This window comes from Centruroides sculpturatus, unplaced genomic scaffold (genome assembly GCF_000671375.1).
Source record: "Centruroides sculpturatus isolate CEXI.00-Female unplaced genomic scaffold, Cexi_2.0 scaffold917, whole genome shotgun sequence".
Taxonomy (NCBI): Eukaryota; Metazoa; Arthropoda; class Arachnida; order Scorpiones; family Buthidae; genus Centruroides; species Centruroides sculpturatus.
The window spans coordinates 1-25,811 of NW_019385056.1; the positions used below are offsets into that span (position 1 = coordinate 1).

At 28.0% G+C, this 25,811-nt stretch overlaps 1 protein-coding gene across 1 annotated transcript in view; it reads right to left on the reverse strand.

Annotated features, from left to right (window-relative positions):
- Positions 1 to 57: 57 nt before the first annotated feature.
- LOC111634032 (protein SMG7-like) overlaps positions 58 to 25,811 on the reverse strand; it is a 96,333-nt gene continuing 70,579 nt past the window's right edge. Inside the window, 10 exon segments of the mRNA XM_023378708.1 lie at positions 58 to 1,166; positions 6,316 to 6,387; positions 6,467 to 6,646; positions 14,616 to 14,693; positions 15,695 to 15,939; positions 19,043 to 19,221; positions 19,666 to 19,779; positions 19,972 to 20,038; positions 24,891 to 24,964; positions 25,051 to 25,207. Of these exon segments, the coding sequence (XP_023234476.1) occupies positions 1,098 to 1,166; positions 6,316 to 6,387; positions 6,467 to 6,646; positions 14,616 to 14,693; positions 15,695 to 15,939; positions 19,043 to 19,221; positions 19,666 to 19,779; positions 19,972 to 20,038; positions 24,891 to 24,964; positions 25,051 to 25,207 (1,235 nt within the window). The 3' untranslated portion in view covers positions 58 to 1,097.

Genomic DNA, 25,811 nt, shown 5'->3' on the forward strand with positions numbered 1-25,811 from the left:
ATAACTTAACATTATTATAATAATTAATTACTGTATATAAATAAAAATGTAAATGTTCGTTTGTTCAAAATCTTAAATTTCTAAAAGTTCTTCACAGATTGCTTTGAAATTTTGACACAACGTTGCATTCAAATATGTGCATGCTTTTATATCAAAATTCCCCCGAGGGGAGAGGTAGAAAATTAAGGCTTTAACCTGAAGAATGGCTTCTATTGTACTATTTTAGATGTAATTTTTTGTTTCCGTGGTGATAACTTAATTTCCAAACATACAATATTTACGTTTTATGATTTTTTAACCAAATGTTCAAACTGTTTTAATTTAAATTCAAATTTGTTATTGTATATTGGTTTGATTATAGAATGATTGTAAATGTTCCAGATAATTGATCAGATTGAAAATGTTCCTTTGAAGCAGTAAAATGATTCTCAGCAATAAGGGGTATGTGTTATATAACGTTGTTATAAATTAAATAATTACTATGGTTGTTGAAAAACTGAATATAAATGGTGTTATGATGCCCCATACCATCATTCCAATTATACATGATGGAGCTTGCCTCTTTAGAGTAATATCCTTTGTTTTATATGACATTCAAGTGATGGCCAAAGAAGTATGCACAGAAATAGTGGCTTATGTGATGAATCACTGGGATGATTTTTCAAGAGAGGGTTATTTCTATCAAATTGCAAAATCTGTGCGGGCGAAGCACTGGGTTAGCTAGTGATAAATAAAACAGAAATAAAATGACGCAATTAGCAACTTTTGTCATTTGGTACCATTTCATATTTTCAATACAAAGTTTAGGAGTTTCTTTCTCCTTATTTTATAATTACATCTACAGTAAACTACTAACAGAAATAAAACAAAAAATCAATATTTCATTGTTTGAGATGGTATCTTCTAAACTGCATACTGGTGTCATGCTTACAATTACAACTCTGGAAGCACAAGGTGTACAATGGTGTAAATTATGCAAAGGATTTATTTTCATTCTAATAATTTTGTGTGAGGTATATGCCACTACAGACTATCCACACAAAATTATAGTAATATATTAGAAAGTAATCCAAAACTATGATTATTTTAATATTTACTTACTGATGCACATTATATGCTTGCATCCAAGGATTATTTTCACTATGATCATTCTGATGAGTCACTTTCTATAATTAAAAAATATAGATATTATATATAGAAAATTTGCTTTATAAGATAAGTAAATTAGTTTTTATGAAATATATATTTAAATCTACACTTAAAATCAGTCAATTCATTCTATAATTATGTGCAGTTGACCCCCCTATAACACTGTTGATAATTCTGTTTTATATGAATTCCATGTTGTACGAGTCACTTAGATTTTACAAATACATGAGCTGTTCACAGCCCGGCACACATATTTGTAAAATCTAAGTGACTCATACAACATGGAATTCATATAAAACAGAATTATCAACAGTGTTATAGGGGGGTTGACTGTATACTCAAAAGAAACATTAGAATGAAGAAAGCTTTCAATATTGTTCAAAGTAATTTCTTCAATAGATAACATACTGTATACATTAAGCTTGTTCACAGTTTTGTTTTCAAAATTTATTCATATTTGTCACAAGCTATTTCTTTTGTCACTCTGTGTTCTCAAATTACCTTCCAAAGTCAAATCAATATTAAAAAATATTGATTTGACTTTGGAAAACAAGAAAAAGACTAGAAAAAGTAAATAAGAGAAATAAGAAAGTCATTTAAGAAAGCAGATTAATCAGCTTATTTTGTAATTATCTGTTTTATTAAAAATTCAATCGCCACTAGACAATAACAGTAGTAATTTCAAACAGAAAAAATTCCCTCTATTTTTGTCCTCTCTAAAATCAAGGTTTTTAGAGATAATTATTTTGGTTTAAAACTATAATTAAAAATTATAAGTTATTAGATACATATATTAATTTTTTATGATTAAAAATATTAAGATCTCGTATATTAATCTAATTTGATAAGACAGCAAGTCTTAGGAAAACTGAAAATCCAATGTGTCGAAAACTTTAACATATATCTAAGAATTGTTTCAAAATTATAATAATTTCAGGAGAATGCAAAGTATCAAAAAGGCCTAAAGAACTAATTCAGGAGTACTAGAGCTCATGATAACCATAAAGAGATCTTAGACTAAAAATTTTTCTAGTATTTTTTCAATTACTGTGTCAATTACTTTAAAGTAAACCATTTATAAAAAAAAAAAAATAATAAGTTGCTATTATACAAAATGATCTATGTTTTGTGTCCTTAACTTTTCTAACAACAAACTTTGTTTAAACTGCCACAGAAACAGAAAATGGATTATTATTTTCTACTTATGAATCAAGATTCAATTTACAAACTGATTCTCAATGTATTTTCATCTAAAAAAATTTATAATTATCTTTCCAACCTCAAGTAAAAATATATCTTTGGTGATAGCAATATGTGAGGATCTGGAAATATTTGTATATCTTGTTGAATGAATACATATCACTTTATGGCATTTACAAAGACATTGAATGCTTTATATTACACAAGCAAGGTCTATGATTCTCCTACTTTATGAATTTTCCAATGTAATAATTTTATTTTTGTGGATGATAATACTTAAAAGCAAATAATAGTCTGACGTTGAGATCTGGGATTCTTTGGTGATAATTTGACCAATTAGACTAGACCTCTATCCTGTAGAGCATTCCTAAGATACTCAAGAGAAATATACGAGGGGAGTCCAATATTAAAGATACAGGCCAAAATTACACTAACATTTATAATTAAAAAATATATTTAATACATTCCACAAAAACTACACACTTTTGTTTATTTCTCAACATAAACTCCATAAACATTGAGACATTTATCCCAGCATGACACTAGTTTGAACATCCTAAATGATACTGTTGCTTGTCAAGTTGCTTGTAGTAGTCCAGAACAGTATCTTCCAATTCCTCCTGATTCGCAAAGCGTTTCCCTGCAAAAACTTCTTTAGAGGTCCGAATAAATGAAAATCCAAGGGGGCTAAATCTGGACTATACTCCACATGTCAAATCAAACAAAACTGTGGTTGGCACAGTGAAATTGGGAGGTCCTGCAACATCCTCAATATAGTCCAAATTTAGCTCCCATCCAGATTTTAATTTATTTGGACCGTTAAAGAAATTTTTGGTGGGAAAATGCTTTACAGATCAGGAGGAATTGGACGTTACCATTCTGGACTATTTCAAGCAACTTGACAAGCAACAGTACATGAAGGGATGTTTAAAATAGTGTCATGCTGGAATAAATGTCTCAACATTTACAGCAATTATGTCAAGAAATAAACAAAAGTATGTAGTTTTGAGGAATGTATTAAATATTTTCTTTAATTATAAATGTTAGTGTAATTTTGGCCTGTACCTTTAATATCACACTCCCCACAAATGTTCAGTTGAATGACCCACTTAAAACTCTCAATGCATCTTGTGGTTAAATGGAAATCATGTAATTAGTATGATTCCCTGTTGAGAATCATTATTTTAAGATGAATGTGTCTATTAATTTACTGCAATGAATTCATCTAATGTCAAATTTGAAATTCCATAAACATCCATGATCCATGATAATGATTTAATTATTTATACTCAATTGTATAAACAAATATAAAATTGCAACATTCTCCACAGTAGCCTCAAAAGAAAGGTCGCCTCCATGCTTGTGAAATTGTGGACTGTCAACTGGAGCAAACGATGGATGAATAACAGAAGCAAAATATTTTATCTTTGTTAAATGTTGCAATTTTATATTTGTTTATACAATTAAATGTAAATAATTAAATATAATATCATCAGCCATGTTTTATATTTTATATTTACTTAAATTAAGATTATGATTTATCAAAATAAGGATTTATTGTTATATCTAACAATAATTTTTTCTAGCTTTATGATTGCATATAAAGTACATATATTTCAATTTTCAATAAAGTTTATTGTGTTTCAAAATTAAATTTTAAATTTTAATCTTAGATATCAGCATACTTGAATTTGGTGCATTGCAATAATTATGAATATGGATATAAAACTAGAATTAATTTTAGAAACTAACAGATATTCCATAAGAACAAAAAATAAAATTTTTGAAATTAAAATTATTTTCCTAAACTGAATAATTTTGATAAAAGATAAATATGTTTAGTCAGTCATACACATAAAATGCATATAAGAGGCCTCAATTTTGAAATATAAATACCATAGAAATGACAAATGTTATTTTTCACATAAATAATACAAATTAGGTAATCTGATTTTACTCCATTATTTCATAGATAGTATATTTCTGAGTATAGAATGACAAGAAATTACCAAAATTCATTAACAAACTTCAGGCAAAAGTATTGTGAATTAAGTCATAGTTCACAAGAAAAACTTATCATTTGGAGCTTGTTTAATTAATGGATAAAAAACCTGAGTAATGTGTGTTGATACTTGTAAAATCAAAACAGTAAACATAACATTTTTCTTTGCATCACAATACTGTGTGCAATTATTAGCTTATTAATTACTTATTAATCTTAGTTATTTACAAAATAAACTAAATTTATTTAATTAGTTGTATTTATATTTTGTAATTTTGTTTTCAATTTAAGCACTTTCAAATATCTTTGATCAGAGCAACTACACAGATCACTTTCTATGACTTTTATGTGATCATTTCTGAAACTTTCTGTATATTGTTTAAAAAATATTATCATTGCAAATTAGTTTTATTTTTAACTATCCATTGTCAAATTTAAATATAATTAAAAAATGATAATTATATACCTGTCAATATACATATTATAAAAATATTAAACCAAGTTTTTTAATAAAATATTGTTTCAATAATCAAGAAAATATAAATTTTCTTTTAAACAAGACTGATACATGGCCAATTAAATTATATACATTTTTGAGTTATTGAAACTTGAATTTGAATACTGTATTTTCAAATATTTGTATTTTAATTTCAACATATATATTAAGGGCAAATAATCTTTTTGATTATATATTGAGCTATATTATGGCTACTATTTAAGAATTAAATATTAAGTAATTTTGCATACAGTAGGAAGTTATTCCATCATCTCTTGATCAATTTAATAATTATAAATAAATAAAATTATTTAATTTTTTTTTTTTAATTTAGAAAGTTCTGGAAGAAAATAATTAACCTGGAGCAGGACTCAAACCTGCAACTCTTGTCTATTGTGAAGATGTGTTGTCAGTAATCATAAACTAACCTGACATATAATCCAGTAGAAAATTAAGCAAAAATCAGGTTAATGAATGTTTATATTTCAACATATGTATATGTATACGGTATTTAACTGATACCATATTTAACTGATATTTGTCTGAATTGAAATTACCAACAGTGTATCAAAATTTAGAATAATTTGTTAAATAGATATGTATCAATAAACAAGAGGTTTTCCAAATTAAAACTTAAAAAAATATAACCCATATTTTGGTTACCTACATAGCTGCTGCCAATCTTCAGTGTAACATCTCTGACAGATGGCATAGATATTTATGGCACCAGCCTACTGCCCTGGAAACCCCAGAATTTCAAAATTCTAATGAAATATCATAGTTTGCTGTTTTTAGTGCCTGCCTGCAGCATGACAATGCAAGATCTCATACAGTCAGCCATACCATTGGCCTTATTTGGAATATAAAATTTGGTGTTATCCCATCTTCCATTGGATTTCATTGGATTTCCATTGAATTCCATCATTCTATTGGAAGATGGAATAACACCAAATATGCCCAACATAGCAGCAAGGAGAAATACTGTACAACAAAAACTCCAAACTAAACTAAAACAGCATTTAATGCTTTCTTGGAGTAAATAAAAAATAAATTTAACTTTGTATTTACTCCTGCATTATATGCTATTTTAACATCAAGTAATTATCATATTTTTGGATCTTTAAAAAAAAAAAAAAAATGCTATATAAACAAATCATTTCAGGATGTTATATAGGCAGTGTATAGAAATGTTTTCTCCTGTAAAATTCAGAAATTAGTGATCTATTGAAGGTGTTAAATGTCAGAAGAATTTCATTGAAAATTGACAGTAGTAGTTTTGATTTTGTACAGAATCAAAACTTTTAATGTTTTTTGATTTTCATTTGAACCACATTATATTTTAAAGCATGCAGAACATGACTTAATATCTTTTATTATAAAACAAATATATTAAAAACAGTGACTGACATTTCATAACACACACATTTAAACAATTCTTATGTTACTTGATAAATATTTTATAACTTACAGAAGTTACTGATTGTTGTTGTATCTGATTATATATATCAGTGGATATGTGATGATGGGCTGAAGTAGAACCCTAAATCAATAGTATAAATTCTGTCAATATAAAATCAAATAATAAGATTTTAAAAATAATTTTTTTTAAAATGACATACTTCTTGTATAGATGGAGAATTTAAGCAATTTCCATCTTGAGCTGATCTCAGTAATTGTGGTCCAAGGACAGGCACTCCATCTACATGAGTACTAGTAGGTTGAGATCTAGAAGACTGTCTCAAAGCTGCAACCATTCTCAAATCAAAAGACTGAGGATCATGCTGAACAGATACAGGAGCCTATTTTTCAAAAATATTCAAAATACAATAAATAGTAAATTATTTAGCTCTATGGAGGACTTATCACACACTATTGATACTGTTGGAGTAATCAAATAGAAGCTAGTAGACACAGGTTTATTATGACAACAGTATGCATTTCAGATAGGCTGTCTGTCTTTCTTCAGCTGTATTTGTTACAATTTCATGGGTTTACAGGTATTTAAAAGGGACATTCTATTTTGTTGCTAATGCATAGATGACTTCATTTTCAGGATTAGTAGCATTGCTTCTGTAGTAGAAAACATTGTACGAGCTGACTGCGAAAACTTTATTTATTTCACAATTAATTTCATTAAGTAACAATTATAATCTTCTGGTTGCTATTTGTATGGAAAACATAATATAACATCTGTGAAAAATCCTGAAAAGGAAGTCATCCACACATTAGTAACATAATAGAATGTACCTTTTAAATACCTGTAAACCCACCAAATTGTAACAAATACAGCTGAAGAGGGACAGACAGCCTGTCCAAAATGCACACCGTCATCATAACAAACCAGTGTCTATCCACTTTTGTGTGATTACTCTGACAATGCTAATAGTGTGTGATAAGTCCTCCACAGAGCCAAAAACTTGTTGCTCATAGATTCATATTGTAATATAAGGACAAAAAACAAATCACTAATAAATTATTTATTGATAAAATACAAATCTAAACTTTTTAAATATGGGTATCCCTTGTACAACACGATACTTCTATAATATAGTTTTGCTCTAACACACAGTTTGAAAATTGGGGAAATACCCTGTACAACACAACTTCCAGTTTCACTCTAAAACAGTTTTGGAAATCATCCATAAAAAGTTTCACAATTTTTAAGTGTAAATTTTATTTGATATTTTTTTTTATTCGAGTAAGCATGCATGTTGTCTCAAATTTGCTGATGGATTTTAAAATATTGAAATTCTCAAATTATTTTGTGCTTTTTGTCAGGTTTACTTTAATGAAAACTGCTAGAACAAGGAAGAAAAAAAATTGCACTAACTTTCCTATCAACCAGGTATCATTGTGATTGCTCTCAGACTTTAGCCCTTAAGACTGACACTGTGTTTTGTTTATATAAATTAATCTTTGTATTTAATAAAGTTTATTTAAATATTTTTAGGTAAATGTTACTAAACTTTTTTTCACCACAGATAAGCAATCATTCATAAAAATGACAAACAAAATACAGCAGTACCTTGGCACTCAAATTGTTCCCAACTGAAAAAATTCGATATTTGAAAAGAAATTCTAAAAAAATTGTTCAGTACTCAAATGAACAAACATAAGCTCTAGAACAAATTTTTGATTAACAACATATTTTTATTTTGTAATCCATAAAAGATTTTAAAAAAATGACAATGTTACCGTTATTTCTGATCATAATCAACAAAAAAGCGCAGAAGACAACAATAAAAATAAAAATTTTTCTGTTCTTAGTAATCATAATGAAAAAAAAACCCTCATTTAACTAAAATTAATATTAATAGTATTTTTAATTATGCTTGTTAGTTAATTATTGATTGAAAATAAAGTATTGATTGCTTTAATAAACACATTCCTCTTAGTAACAAAAAAGAATAGTATACTTTTATTAACTTTTAGAACCTAACCCTATGTTTTACATTAGTCCTTTGTTTTGTATGACGGATTCAGATAACATGGCACTTTTTCAGAACCTATCTACTGTGTTATATGAGGGATGCCTGTATATAAAATTGTTTACTGTTTAAAATTGTTCAATAGTTAATTAAAAACTACGTTGTTTCAAATGTAAATAAAACAAGAATATATACATAAAAAATAATTTTCTGCTGAAATGCAGATAATAATTCATATTCAAATTAAATTTAACTAAAAACTAAGCAATCTTTTGTGATATTCCAGCTAACAAATAAAATGAACTAAATAGGTACAGTACTTTTATGAATTTTTTCAAAAAATGTAAAATTGGATAAAAACTTTCCAATTTAAAGAACATTTCTGAAGAATAATTTCTGAGTAAATCAGAATTATGGATACTTGTCCTTGCATGCAATACTCCCATTACTTTTTCTTCATTTAATGCAATTATATCGATAATTACTTTAAATGAAGATAAAAGACATTAATAATTAATTAAAAATTAAATACTTGTTTCTTTTGAAAGGTTTTTATATCACACTTTAAAGTTTTAAAAGATTCCTTGATGTCAATATTGTATATTAGCAATTGTATTTGATGGTAAAAATTTAGCTGATACAGTTATTCAACTAGTAATCATTAAATATGCATTGCAGCTGTCAATAAAAATAATAATTTTTCTGTTTGTGGCAATCATGTAGGTATCTAACCTTTTCAACAACTTAGAAAAAAAAGCTCTGATGTCATTCTTCTTTCTTATATGCTGTATATTTAATGTCTTGGCATTCAGAAACATTGAAGCTTTAAAGATTTTCCAATCAATAACAATGGCAGTGCTTTCATTAAATGTATAATTTTTTCACATCATACAGTATTGTACTAACATAAATATAAGAAAACTGTGATGCAAAAACAAAATTCATTTTAACTGATTTCATTGGCAATTATACTGTAGACAGTATAAAAAATGTGTAATGAATATAAAAGTGTGTTATTTAAATAAAGAAATTTAATAGATTAGGAGTGTTTAAATTTTGAGCTAATCTAAATTAAACTCCTAATACAATTGAACAATTACAATGTAAAAGTAATTCAGCAGTCAATAAAATTAATCATAACATATCAAATTTTGTTTTTAATTTTCTAAAACTCTGATGAAATTTTAATTGCCCTGGAAAGTCGAATAAAAAATGAAATAATAGTGTCCTTAGAATATGCATTATCCCATATTAATGTAGAAAATAAAGGTAATATTACAGCAGATTTAACAAATATGATTACAAGATTTAATAAAAATAAAAATTATAAAAAGAAATATAATAAATATCAAAATCTCATTTAAAAAATTAAAGCATACTATATAGATAATTTAAATATAATTCCAGCTGATAAATCAAAGCAAGTTGTAATTACAGAAACCAATAAACTGAAGAATATTAAAAATGATATTACATCTGATATGTGATGATACAACTTCCCAATGACCCTACCAATAATATCAGGAGTTACCCAGAAAAAGAATCTAAAAACCTTTAAAGAAAAATATAACAGATAAAAATGTATATCATTTTATTATGGAATACAATATTAGACTACCTAAGCTCAACATTAGAGTTAAAACACATAACAAAGAAGCCTATAGACCTTTGGCAGATATAAAGAACTACTCTCTTTATAATTTAGAAAAATATATAAAAAGAAAATTATATATTTTTGAACTGTCAAAGCATAGTATTAAGAATACTGAAAATCAAATTAAAAATCTGTAAGCGTTGAAAATAAAAGATAATTATAAAATGATGAGAGGACATAAAAAATATGTATCCATCTATCAGAAAAAAATTCATTACTAATTCCCTTCATAGTTTAAAATGTGAAGAATATCTTATTAATCTTATTTTATTGATTTTTAATAATAATTATTTTACAGATAATGATAAAATATTTTACACACAAACTGATGGAATCTTTAGGTTTATTGCATAGGTCCTAAACTTGAAGTTATGTATGATACCAGTGGACGATATAATTTATAATTTTACAGGCACAATATTCTACAATAGATTTGTTGATGATAGCGTTTTATTCTATGACTCTTCCTTAACAAACCCACAAGTTATTTTAGACAATGCAAATAAAATTAATCCAGAAATAAAATTTGATATTAAAGCTGAAGAAAATAATCAAATTAATTCTTTAGATTTAACTATTCTTACAGAAATAAACTCTCTAAACTTTAGTAAATACACAATAACACTATGTAATGTTAAAAAAAAACTATGAATTTTTATTCTGATGCTCACTTATATATATTTGAAAAAGAACATTTTTAACATGTATATAAGAAAAGTAAACTGAAAACTAGTGATTATAAAAAACAGAAGGAAAAAATAGCAGAAATTTGTAAAATCTTTCATTTAAATAATTACCCTAAATTTTAATAAATAAATGGCTGAAAATTTTACAATAATTAATAAATCTTTTCCAAATAAACCAATTAATATTAAAATACCATATATGGCTAATTTATTTGAAGAATTTCAAAACTTTTTAAACCTTTTATTATTATTATTATTATTTTAGTTCTTGTAATATTATTATTATTATTATTATGCTCTTGTAATATAGTCCTGTCTACATCTGTTGTTTCTGCTGGTTTGAAAATGAAATTTTTTTCTCTAATTTCTTGCAAACTTTTCATGAAAGAGCTCCCAATTAGTAAGTGTTTGTATCCTTTTCCCTGTAACATTATTACCTATTTTTATGCCTTTAATTTCAGTTAGAATAATTCTGTGGTCACTGGCAGTAGTTGTAGTAAGGGTTTCACAAGAGTTAATTCTATGCATGAAGTCATTGGATATCAGACATATGTTGTTCCATCCTTTGGCAAAGCCAGTAAAAAACATGGGGATAGTATTCATGTTCCTCGACACCAGGTCCATTTCCTCCATTAATAAATTTAATTGTCTTCCCCTCTCATCCACCTTGGGGCTGAACCAAATAGGCAATTTTGCATTTAAGTCTCCTGCTACTATTAAGGTCTTACTATTTATTTTTCTTAGAATTTGTTCTAGATTCTTGATGGATTCTGTCATCTTCACTTAGTGCCAGTTAAACACTCATGATGTATATCTCTGACTCCTGATGTATAACTGCAATTGTAATTATGTTATTAGAAAGATGAGGGACCAGAACCATGTCAATGTTGTCGTTCCTAACAGTAATCCTACTCTTTGGCTTTTCTTCCCCTTGTTTCGCCAATATCTGCCATCCCCAAATCTCACAATTTTATTATTGACCATATAGGGCTCTTGTATGAGGACTATGTCTGAATTTAGTTTATTGGCGTTTTCAATTAGCAATGAGCTTGCCTCCTTGCTCCTCTGTAAATTAATTTGTAAGATTCTCATGCTTTGGCTGATTGTATCAGTTGCAATGTTGTAGGAGAGGTTGTATACTTGTCTCCCAGTGTTGTTGCTGCTCTTTTGGGTGGCAAAGTTGGTGATTAGGCTGAATGGGTGGTTACCTATTCAGCCTAATCACCAACTTTGCCACCCAAAAGAGCAGCCATCCAGAGTATGATATTGTTGATGGTGACTATATTCTATAATTTGTTTGCTTGATTGTCTGTGTCTTTGTTCTGATGTTTTAGGTACAATATGGGTTGAAAGCATTATGTCTGGTGTCATACCTCTGGTGTTCTGGGAGTTCTTTACTAACTGCCTTACAGTTGGTGCAGCATGAGGAATGATCTAATCTTTGGCATTCACCATACCTGTGTGCCTTCGCACAGTAGCTGCATTTTTGCTTCTGTGGGCAGCTGGTGGAGAAGTGATTATATCCACAGCACTGGTAACATCTTACCAGTGGGATATAATCATTCATGTAGATGTTTGCCCATGACATTGCTGTGTGTTTGGTCCTGATGAAGATGTACCTTATTTGTGGGGTGGTCGAAAGGACCACATGCCTACAGTTTTCTTTCGTTTTTTTTTTATTTAGAATGGTGCTAATCCATGTCAAGCCGTTATAGTCTTCCTGTTTTACTGCTTCAGTTAGTTTTTTTTTTGGCTGTAGATTATTGAAATTATATCTAATTCATCTATTGAATTAGGCACATTTGTGAGGATGATCCTAGGCCACCTTCCGTTGGAAATTTTACTTTGTACCTTTTCAGATATATCAGGGATATCCCTGATATATTTGAAAAGGTACAAAGCTTTCTGATATCAGGTGATAAGCTTCCTGAGTATTAGTTCAAAAGCAAATTCCATCTCCTTTGACCTGTTTTACTTTTTTGATTTTTATTTTTAATTTCTGGGGCTCTATCTTCTGTTTAATATTATTTTTGATTTTCTTCATGTCAGTTGAGTTTTCTTCCACAGCTTTCATGGATGGCATGCCACTGGTGATTTCATTTGTGTTTGCTTCCCATTCAACAAAATCAAGTTTCTAGTTGGCAAGAATTGTTTGGATTTGGATCTTCCCACAATTAAATTCCTTTGCAAATTTTGATTAAAATTTTAATTTCACTTTGCTTAATTACGGAAATCTCTTTCTTTAAAGTAAGGAAAGAAAGCTTATTTTTGCTGTGTACATCAGATATCTTGTTTTGACTTAAAAATGAAGCAATAAGCCCTAAAATTTGTGTGAATTCTCAAAAAACTTTACTGTAAAGAAATAAATAAATGTCATTTTTGGGAACCAAACAAATTGTTTTTGTTTGGTTCCTAAAAAATGACATTTATTTAATTACAGAATACTTTGTATTCTGTAAATGTATTCATTCCATTGCAATTTGAAAAAATTTTCTGCTGAAGATGTTCTTATAAAAGAACGAAAACATTTCCGATTAGAAACAATTTGTTTCATTCCTGAAAATAGCATTTATTTATTTATTTAATATGGTGCAAAATATGGATGTACTTTTTATTGTTATTGTAAAGAAAATTGAATCAAGAAAGGGAACAAAAACAGACCAAGCTAACAATGAGTCATCAGCCTGATATGTACAGTACTGTATTATTTCCAAACATACACAAACAAAAATTTAAGACATTGTATTGAAAGATACCATACTGAAATTTACAAATTTAAAATCATGTTATTATTAAAGTATTTAAAATCAGAATAAAATTAGTCTAGTGCATTACAAACAAAAATATCCATATCCGAAGTGATTATATGATATGGCATATAATAAATAATGATCTGTAAACACCATCAACTATATAATTCTCAACTGAACAATATGTTCTGATTTAAAAATATAATTTTTAAATGCAAACAGTATATTTTAAAAAACAATATTTTAAAATATAATTTTCAAAAAATGAATATGTTGTGATTCAGAAATAATATATTCACTTCTGTAATGTTAATTTTACACTGTTATATCTAATTAAACTGTATTATCTAACCATACTGCATAAACAATATATATATAGGTTTTATTAAATCAGAACTCATAAAATTGCTTGCATTAAATGAATTTCTCAACAACATTAGATAAAATGACATTCCAAAATAATTAAAAATTCTTAATATTTAAGACTTTAAATCTGATTTTAGTTTAAACTATAAACAAATTATAGTCATTTTTTTCAAAAAACAAAAAAATAATAATAATAATCTAAAAATATTTTATCATATAAATTTTCTTAAATATTAGTGATAAACATAATCTTAAAGCACTTTCATTCTATTGCATTAATTCTAAATATTACAATTTTCAACTAATGACAGAAATACAAACTCAAAAATATTTTTGAACTTGTACAGTTAGTAAATGCAAATTTAAGGAACTATGAAGTATGTAATTAATTCATAAGAATTTTTTTACATTAATAAATTTAAAAATTTTAAATATTTCAGCAAAATTTGTGCAAAATATACTTAGAAATAAATTTAATTTTTAATTAAAAGCTAAAAAACTATTTAAATTACAAAATAATTGAATGTATCATGAAGTAAATATAATATATAATGAAAAATATACCAAATTTTAAATAAATTATGTAAATTTTATAATTTTGATATATCCCTTATTTTATTAACTAAATATAGCCACCCAATAAATGACTAATTTAAAATAAAACTACTATTTCTTTATATTTATCATAATACTGTAAATATGTTTTATAAACTAACAATGTTTTTTTATCTATTGTACTGTAAATATTTAAATTCTTAAATTAATTCTAATGATATATATATTATTTATCTTTCAAAATGCATTCATTAATTAGAAATATGTCTACGTTAATTATAAAAAAACTATTTTACTTCTAATTTTCAAAAATTAATTTTAATATTTACCACATTATGATCTTTTATCATGTCAGATCTTCTATTTGATATAGTTGAATTTTGTGCAGCACGTTGCTGTAATATCGCCTATATGATATTAAAATGTGGGAATAAATCATTTTATGTTAATTATATTATATATATTAATAAATTTAGTATGATAATTATCTGAAAGTTAATGATTACAGAATTAGTAATCTTATGGATTAATTAATAATTTTCATTTAAAAATTATAAAAGAACAAAGTGGATAAGTTTTAAATTTAAATGTTTTTTTATAAATAATTTGTATTAAATAATTTTATAATTGTAACTGTTTAAGTAAAAATTAATGAAATGAATGCAATTTTTGATAATTTTGTAATCAGAAACTTACAAATTATATGAAGTGTCAGTTAATAACTTTTAAACTTGAATTAATTAAAAACTCAAAAGTTAAATTGAAATTTATAATTAAATTTATAGTGCTGTTGACTTACAAGATAGTTGTGAGTCAACAAGTTTCAAAGTTCACATAAATTGTTGATAAAAAAGTAAATAAATATTAAATACTAATAGTTAATTAAACATGAAGACATTATTTAGAATATTGTTTAGACAGAAATTAGAAATTTTAAAATAAAAATATTCAAACTGCTATTACTTTTGCATTATTAATAAAATCATCATCAAGGAAAATAATTTTATTAGAAAAACAATAATCATCAAAAATCAATCTAACTGATGTTAAAAACATGTATTTATTAAAAACTGCAAATACTGTACTTTCAAAGATGTACAGGCCTTCGTCCTCAGGCATAAATCAAAGACAAATTTTAAACGTAAGAATGGAACATAAATGCAATGTTTATCTTTTAAATTCAGTAAAGGCACAAGGTTGGAATATTAAATATTCAATAAAAATTAGAACAGTCTAACAAAAATGTTTGCAAAATTATCAACAAAGATATAAACCCCCAATTTCTCTCCCTTATAACAATCCCGGCATAAAGTGAAAACTGTTTTTATCAATTATCAATGAACAGACTAATCAGCGAATAAATGACAACCATAATTATCATGAGTTCTTTAAGGTTAGTTTAGATTACCTGCATTGCAACATTTTGTCTTCCTCCTCTTCTTTCTCTCATGCTGTTAATTGAAACTTCTTTCATCGTATTTCTTCTATCTGTTTTTTCATTAACTAATTCTGAATTAATAACACATCGATCTGATAAATCTTTTCTTTGTTGTTCTTCATCTAATTTGAAACGTACTTCAGGAGTGTTTCCTTCAGATTGATTTTTTAAGTTCCTTAGTGAAGAATATTCATTCAGAGAGCCATCTTGTTCAACTAAAAATGTATTAAATTTTATTACATCAATATATTCATGTGTACTAAAAAATTTTATTATAATAATAAGTTAAAAACTCTTTCTTTATAATATTTATTTAACATGTTGACTGTCATAATGATAAAAATTTCTGTATCTCTGAGGCCAGGTCTTTTTATTTGTTTAATAATTATAGAAATGTAATATGTTAACAACAGTCATACTCAATATGGCAGTTTTTCTTTAAACAAGATTTTGAAGGATGAAGCAAGTGTGCCTCAGACAGCCTATAATAAGGTAATTTTCATGTTGATGCCATGGGGTGCACACGTGCCTTGCAGGCAAGCACCTCTGAACCTGAATATTCTAGGGAAAGTTTCATACGAATTATTAAATACATTCATTGACAAAAAAGTTATGCAGCAAGATAGAATTGATCCAATTACTGCAAAATATTGCATACAGCTTTTTCAGACAAGTATGCAAATGATTACAACTATGATCCAATTACACCTCAGATAATACAACTAGTATGTCTAAAATCACTAACCCTGTATACCATAAAAAAATTCATAGAGAATCAATGTATTCAGAATTTTCAGTAAACCTATTGTTTGGTCTTTGAAAGCCAAGTAGGCTTGTACAACAGTCGAAGACATTATTGACAAAATTTGATAAAAGCAGCATCCAGTTGAAGGAATCAGGATTGTCATTTCATCAAATTGCCTGTTATCTGGACCATTCTGACCTGACTGAGGTGGTGTTAGGGGACAGTAGATACATCAAGGGCACGCAAATAGTAAGCAATAGAAGACCCAGATACATCATCAGTTTAGACTATTGCCTGATCATGAAACAAGCACAAACAGCTACAATGGCATCTTTGTTCACCATCCAAAGACAGGTAAGCCTTGATACAGAATCTTCTCTCATCTCATACCATTAACAAGCAACTGGAAGAGGCAAATTTGCATGCTCAATGACCACTACACATTCTGCTATTAGCACCCAAAAAACATTATCTTTGTTCGCAGTGATGCAATGACAGAAAGCAGATCAGTATTGTATTACATTTAACAGTAAATCCCAGTTCTGTTTGGTGATAAAAAGAAATCTATTCTCCAGAATTATCTCCTATCAATATCTTCTATAAGGATTTGAAAGATTAGATGGTAGACCAGCTTCATTCTTCTCCTAATGTGAGAGATATGGAGCAACATCTGTGGGAAAACTATCACAGAATAACATATAGTGCCTATTTCCAAACATGCTCAATTGTGATGCTACATGTATGCAGGCAAGGAAATCCTACAGGTACTAAAGGTTTGTTTAAATTGCAACATTATTGCATAAGAAATTGTTTCTTTGCTATGATATTGTGATCACTTATTACCATCATTATATAAACATGATGCTACAAATAATTGATAAAGTTTCATTTGATTCCAACACCTCCTCTTCAGTACATAACTTTTTTATCAATGAGTGTATTTCAGGTATTTTATTTAATGTTAAAACAGATTATTATATTGTAAAAATTTCTAATTCTTAAAATTAGAAGCCAATTTGCTAAAGTTCTTTTGAAACTATTTAAGCTATATAATATTATTTTTAAAAAATCTAATTTCAATTACTATGATCATATAAGTTAAATCAATTTATTACATGATTCAGACAATAACTGTTTACAGTTCTGACAAATATACTTTCAATACAATATACTTTATTTTCTACTAATAATGATACTTCATCTTTCATATACTCTGCCCTACCATTAATATCTAGACACTGCTAGACTGAATACAAAGTAGACTTCAGTTAAGCAACACATCACTGTGTTGCTATAAACACACTTGCTTGGCTTTGAACAGACCATAGCAAAGGGAGCACATTTGCAAACATTCTGTGCAAGACATCACAGTCACACTTGGTATTCCAAAGTCAATAATTATTGATGTCGCATGCAAATGAAAGAGGAATAGGTGTTGAATTTGCAAAGAAATAATCCCAGAAAACCTCCCAAAAAAGAGAACAAGATAGTTTGTGCAAAATGGTGCTCACAATCTTTACATTACCATTGTCACAGGACACACAAAACTCTGTATGAGAATTCTGAAATGACTGTCAGCACAAATACAGTAGAAAGAAGTCTTTGTGCTATAGGTTATAACTGCTGTGCACTTGTTCTGAAGCTACTATCATTCTAACAAATGCTAGATGCTGGTTGGCATGTTATAAGAAATGCAATTATTGGACTTTAAACCATTGAAAATCCATTCTATAGACAGATGAATCAAGTTTCACAATCTACCAGTCAGATAGATCAGCTGCACCTGGATATGGCAAATGTCAAGGACATAGTTCTTTTCAGACTGTATCATCACAAGAAAAAAGTTTGATGGAAGTGGTATCATGGTTTGGGCTCCTTTTTAACTGCTGACTTAGTTGGCCCACTAGCTGTTATTGATAAAACCATAAATGCTGTGTGCAGTCTGGACATTCTGGATGATTATGCACTTCCAACATTCTGATAATATTTCAAGGATATTTATAAAAAATTGATGAAAGTCTGTCACAAAAAGGAAGGGCTATCCTAGCAGAAAAATGTTTCAGCAAAAAGTAAATCATGTTTTATCTAAAATCTAGATATCAGAATATTAACAGTAGGAAAGGGTATTTATTTCATCACAATTGGCATCAATGTAAGTTTTTGTGTAAATAAAAGATTAATTTGATTTGCAAATTCATATTATTTTATAAAAAATTAATCATGAATGATGATATTATCTGGTATTCTAAATTGAACTGCATTGATGAATTAAGAACATATATAACATCTTAATGTAAATCTGAAATTAGAGGTATCAGTGCTGAAAATATTTTTTGTGTAATTAATATATTGCTATTAAAGACTTGACCTTTTTTTTTAACAAAACAATATTTTTAAATTGAGAGAAATTTAAATAAAACTAAGAAAGGAAAAACAGGAAATAAAAATCAAAACCAAATGAAAAGTTAAAATAAGATATTCCATAAATGAATGGTTTCCAAAATTAGTATTTTTTAGCCACAAAATTATTTAATAACCTGTTTTAATTATATAAAATTATAATTAATGAATACCTATTGATTTCCCATTTCCATCACATTCATTGCCAATGTTATGAGATGAAGAATTATTGGCTACTGTAAGTTCTTGAATTTGTTGCATAACTTCTTCAGAAAGAGCTTCTATCTGTTGAATTGCAGTAAAATGTCTGTGTTCTCCATTTGTAGTCTTTCCCAGTGATAATATTTTCTTGCTATAAAATTATTCAAATGAATTTATTATATAATATATACCAACACAAGTTTTTAATTTTTTTTATCTAACATATATGAATCATTTTCATGCCTAATAAAACTTTTGTGTGAAACATATCAGTTATTTTTACATTCAAAATAAATTAATCAGTGAGTTTTCCCTCCTCTTATCTGTTATTTGGCATGAGGATCAAGCTGTACTGTTATAAATTAATCAAACATAAAGAAAAATAGAACTTACGAAATCAAAAATATTTTTGTAACTCATGCACACTTTTTTGTATTCATTAAAAAGTTGTTTTTAAGTATGTACCAATACTTTAGCGTTTTTTAATGTAATGTATAAGCAATTTTTAAAACTAATAGATTATATATAAATGTTACAAATTATTTATGTATAGTAAATCAAGAATTAAGAAAAATTATGAACTGTCTCCAATTACCTTCCAATTCCATTTTCAGCTAACCATTCACCACTTTCACATAAGCGAACAGCTCTTAACCAATCACTTTCTTTTCCTACTGGAAAGTCAGCTTGAGATGGAAATTTCAAATTCCTTTAATGTAAAAAACATTTCTTATGTTGTGTGTGTTGTGTTTAAAACTTATAAAAAAACTTTAGAAATAATTAATTTTATTAATCATAACTTTTCAAATGGCTAAATATTAAATGTTTACTATTAGTATTACAATGTAATGTTAAAAAATAAAAATAATAATTTAATATTTGTTAAAAATTTTTATATTACTTATGAGCTTTTTTCATTGGCAAAAAACACTGTAGGTCCCAATCTTCTGGTAAAGGTATATCTTCATCTAAAAATAAAATATTACACTGATTATAGAAAAATATTTCATTTCAAATATATACTTTCCATTTTTTATTTGATTATAATCTTAAAAGATAGTTCTCTATCAAAAACAATATTGTTATTTAAATATAATTAAATTAAATTCATTATTATAAATCTTCAATAATAATAAAATCTTGTACTGATATAGTTATACAGTAGACCCCCCTATAACGCTTAGATACGTTCCACGCTAATCGAATTTTACGTTGTAGGAACGATTAAATACATGAGCCAATTGCAGCCCGATAGGTGGGAACTTTACGGACTAAGGCTGTTCGAAAGGTTTTCTTCTATAAAATTAACCGATTCTAGACTAATTCGACTCAACATTTCCAAAATACGTATAATTTTTTGGGAATAATCTGTATAAACTATGCTATAAACAAAAAATTATAGGATTACTTACCGAGTGTGTACCGTTCGACTACGCCGTTGCTTAAAGCTGGTTTTCATCGCGGAACAGCACATTAAACGGCGGCCGCGATTTCTAATAACGAATTTTTCGCATAAAAATAACTTGACCTTTGGAGACATCATTAATATAAATAATTTTTATGGCCGTTGAATAAGAAGTGTTTCTTTCACAAGAAATGTATAAAATTAGTGCTGTATTAGACTTACGGTACCTAATTTACATACTGTACAGACGATAATAAACTCAACTTACTAGCCTAAAATCTCCGTAGCGTGTTGCCAGGCGGCAGAAAGCATATATATAATTATAATAAAGTTACAATAAATTAAGTTAATATATAATTATATATACAGTACCTAATTTATATATAATTAATATATAATTATATGTACAGTACCTAATTTATATATAATTTATATATAATACTAAACAGACGATAGCAAACTCAATTTAGCCGCTCCGTAGCGTGGCGCAGGGTCGGAGGTAAGTAGTTCGGCTGCTCATCCACTATTGGTCCAGACTCTATCAATCTTGTCGCGAAACGACGTTACTTTATACGAAAGTTTCTACAATTTTTTCGCTACGTTATAGGAATTGTCGTTATAGGAATGTACGTTATACGGGGGTCGACTGTACTGTTTTCAATATTTAAAACTGTATTAATTTATTTATAAATTAAAAATTTGATTTAATATACAGCTGTTATGAATTAAATTACAAATTTTTTAATAGTTAAAATTTTAATTATTTTTAGTAATATTAGTTATTACAAAAATTTTATTGTTAATTATAAAAAAATATATATATTAAATTACATAAAATAATGCAGTTTCCCCAAACAGAATGTAAAACTCATATAACAGTGCATATTTTTCATTTAAAAATTGTATACATGTTTTTCATAACTAGATATTGGTTACTTCTTAATTTCATGTAATTCCTACAACTGCAGTCAAAGCTGTTAGAGATCTGTTGAAGATGGAAAAGCTCACACAGAGAGAAATGATTGGTAAAAATTATTATTGAATGAACGAAGCATTCATTATTTATGAAAATTTAAATACAAGTGAAAGCAATGAAACAGCCAGAGAAGAGTTTAGTCAAAGTTTGAATGTGAATATGAGAAGATGGGATAATTATAGTTATAAAGTTAAATCCCTTGACTTTAAAACATGGATACTATTGTTGAATGATTGCTTACTTTTGGACACTCATCAAAGTGATGATACACAGTTGTTTCAATAGGACTACTCCATTGGTAGAGAGGTGGCAGTCAAATTCAAAAAGATACGAGACGTTGCTGAATTTTCACAAAGACGTTTATATTACAAGTTAATGTATGTACAGTTTCAAAAGTTCACAAACAGCAGTTACAAAACATCAGGTGTAACAAAGTTCAAATACTTTTAATCCACGACTACAGGTCCATCGAAAAGGACACCTTGCGACGAACTCCTTCCAACGTTAGTTACCGCACAGCGAGACGAAACAATCTTCTAGGCCAGCTTAGGCAAAGTTAGACGAATGTGAGTTTCCTTGATGTGTCCTAGGCAAACTAAACTTCCCAACTAAACTCAATCCTTTTATATGGATTGAGGCAAATGGAATTCCACCAATCAGCACTTACTAGCGCTACAAGACATTCGTTGGTGGTACGATGTCTTGCAGCCAATCCGCGGTCGAGTTTCCAAAGTTGTCTGATCGGCGTTCCCATGGTGACAACCGTCGTTCGTTTGAAAATACGGAAAAGCACGGGAAATTGTATGTAGGACGATTTTATCCCGACAGTAACAATGACAGCAAAAACAATCACAATAAACACATTCACTTTAGTTCTATCAATAAAAATCTCTACGAAAAATATAGAACATTTTGGGAACTACAATGAACGATAGATAAACTATGAAAATTTATTTTAGTAAAAGTACAGTACATAATTTCATAGAGAAAGCTGGATGTAACCAAAGATTTTGATGGTGATTATGTTAATGGAAGAAGAGAATGATTTCAGACAAAATAATCTGCATGTTCATTAAGAGTTATTTGTTTATAATCAGAAATCCAAGATAATATCTTGAATAACCATCTATGAAAACCAAGATATCATCACTTTTCATGATAAAATAATAATTTTTCAGATGACACTGATGATTATTTGGAGTGATGCTGTTCATTGGAAATTCGGCTATACCAATGAGTGCGGCCAATAAACAATTCTAGTGTCTGTTCATTGGAAAGAGCTAATATTAGATTTTGAGTTAGATACCTTAGTCAGCACTTTAGTATTAATAGTATTATCTTAAGAAAACTTTGAAGAATGATGTAATTTCAACAAAGATATCAATTTGAGTGTAGAATGAATTATGGTTAAATTATTAATATTGTAAACGGCAATAAGTACTTTTTAAATGCTCTTAAAGCCATTGCTAGTGTAATGTAAATTTAACAATTATTACATTTATTACCGTATTAGCCCGAATATAACGCGATATTTTTCGACCATTTATTTTCCGTTAAAAAACCAACTCGCGCTAAATTCAGGGTTTAAGTAATGGAATGTAATATAAACAAGGACATTTTCCTACAGAGGTTGAAACGCGACTGAACGTCTGGCCAATTCATAGCTCGACCGACCATTTCAAAACAACCATGTTATCTAGTTAGTAGGCCTGCGCTTTTGTTTGCATAGCGCTACTATAGTAAGGCTGTCGCTGCTTGTTAACGTCTCATGCAACTGTTTTGTTTCATTTGTTTTTTGCTCTAGTGACTAGCGATGGTTACTTTACTTTTTTCTTTATTGCCCATAAAAAATGAGTGCGAGTAATAAAGGTAGTGTTGAGAAAAAAGGCTCATCAAAGAGTCAAATAAATAAAGGTACCAGGAGAATCTACAATATGAATTATAAAATTATGGTTGCGAACGAGGCAGAAACAACTTGAGAGCTTCGAGGAAATACGGAGTTCCAGAAATAAACATCCGCCTATGGAGAAAAGATTTAAGGAAATATAAGAATGCAAATTCTTCAAGAAAATCTTTTAGTGGACCTAAAAAAGGAAGGTTTAATGAAGTTGAACAGCAAGTGTTAAAATTCGTAATAGAAAAGCGGAATGAAGGGTGCCCAATATCCCGTGAACTCATAAGATTTAAAGCGTTAGAAGGGGCTGCTAATTTAAACATTCCTAGAAAGGACTTTAAGGCAAGTATGGGTTGGTGTAGAAGAATGATGAAAAGGAACAGCTTATCACTAAGACAGCGGACTACTCTTGAGCAAAAACTTCCTGACGACTTTAATGAAAAATTGTTGGCTTATCAGCGCCATGTTATATCATTACGCAAAAAGCACAATACAGTCTTAGAAATATGGGAAAGGCAGACCAAACACCAGTCTATTTTGACATGCCTTCCGACCTTACGGTAAATAAGAATGGTGAAAAAACGGTCTTATTGAAGTCAGCTGGTTATGAAAAGTCCAGAATTACTGTTATGCTTGCTGTTACTGCTTATGGACAAAAGCTTCGACCTTACGTTATATTGAAAGGTAAAACAATGCCCAAAGAAAAGCTGTGTCCAGGAATTGTTTTTGGGTCCAAGAAAAAGGTTGGATGACAGATGAGTTGGTATTAGACTGGGTGAATGTGATATGTGGGAAACGGCCAGGTTCTCTGAGAAACTCCCGCTCCATGCTAGTCCTTGATGCATTTCCAGGCCACCTTACGACAAGTGTTAAGGAAAAAATTGAGGCATTGAATTCCGATCTTGTAATAATACCAGGTGGTATGACTTCTCAGTTGCAAGTCTTGGATGTGGTGGTTAATAAACAATTTAAAGAGAACCTTCGAAAAGAATACAACAATTGGCTATTATCGGGCAATCATCCATTGACACCTTCAGGAAAAATAAAAAACCCTCAGTCTCTCTTTTAGGAGAATGGATTGCAACTGCCTGGCAGAAGATCGAACCTGAATCGATAGTTAAATGTTTCAAGAAATGCTGCATTTCCAATGACTTAAATGGGACGAAAGATGAAATTTTGTGGGAGTCTGAAAGCGTGAATGAAAATACTGATGATACCGATGTGACATCAATGAGTTCTCATTCTGAAAACAGTTCAGATTCTGAATAAACATTTCCGTTTTTTGTTGTTACTTACAGAATATTAATTTTGTTTTACATTACTTAATTTTATTGACATAAATGTAACCTGTGTTATTAGCTATAATTACCTAAATAAATGCTTATCTGATTGAATTTTACTTTCTTTGAATTCTTTTATGAGTATTATTTTTTTCTAAATATCTTTATGAAAATTTCGGACTCGCATTAAATTCGGAGTTGCGTTATATTCAGGCTAATACAGTATTTAAATATAATTTAATAACATACTTATTAACAAACTTACATTTTTTTGGATTGAATGCAACAGGCACAGCAATTTCCAAGTCATTCAATAATTTACAGAATCCATGCCAAATCCTATTGAATATTTTTAATATAATTTTTATGTATAGTTTCTTAATCAAAACTATTATACTGCAAATATTGCCATAAGAAAAACATACTGTGGTCTTCTAACAAAACCTTCCTGTTGTAACAGTTTTGGATCTTGAAGAAACCAATCAATAACAACTTTAACAGCTGGAACACAATAATATTCTGAAGTTTCTTTGGGATCCAGTGATGCATGAATTGGTAAGAGAAATGAATGAACCATACTTGCTGAAATGATAAAGATACACTGATGTAATGGTATAAGTTTTATTAAAACACCTAAATTAATTTATGGTATATTAAAAATTAATTTATTATTGATTAAATGAAATTTATAAACCAGAATTACTTGTAAAATATTTACAGATTTAAGCATTTATAAAATACAATTGAAATTTACTCAAACATAAAATATATGTTTGGATATTAAATATTAAATTATTTATCAAAAATTTTTGGATAAAATCTATTTTTTGTTAAAAGATCTTTTCTGCATATGTTTTATTTTTTTTGAATATACACTGTAACATTTTTCTTTGACAGAAAATTAATATATATATTTATTTTTATAAATATTTTAGTAATGAGATACTATCAAATTATTTTTCTTCCAAAAGATGAATTCTTAATTATTAATCTCTCATCCATTTATTAGCAAATTATAATTAGCATTAGTAAATTTTCTTTACATGTATAAAATAAACATTATTTTGCAATTAGTGTTTAAATATAAAAAAACATATTATGTTAGAAATATTAATTTATTAAATTAAAAATTAATACATTTAAGCATAAATAGTTATTACATAATTTATTTGTTCAGTTTAAAAAA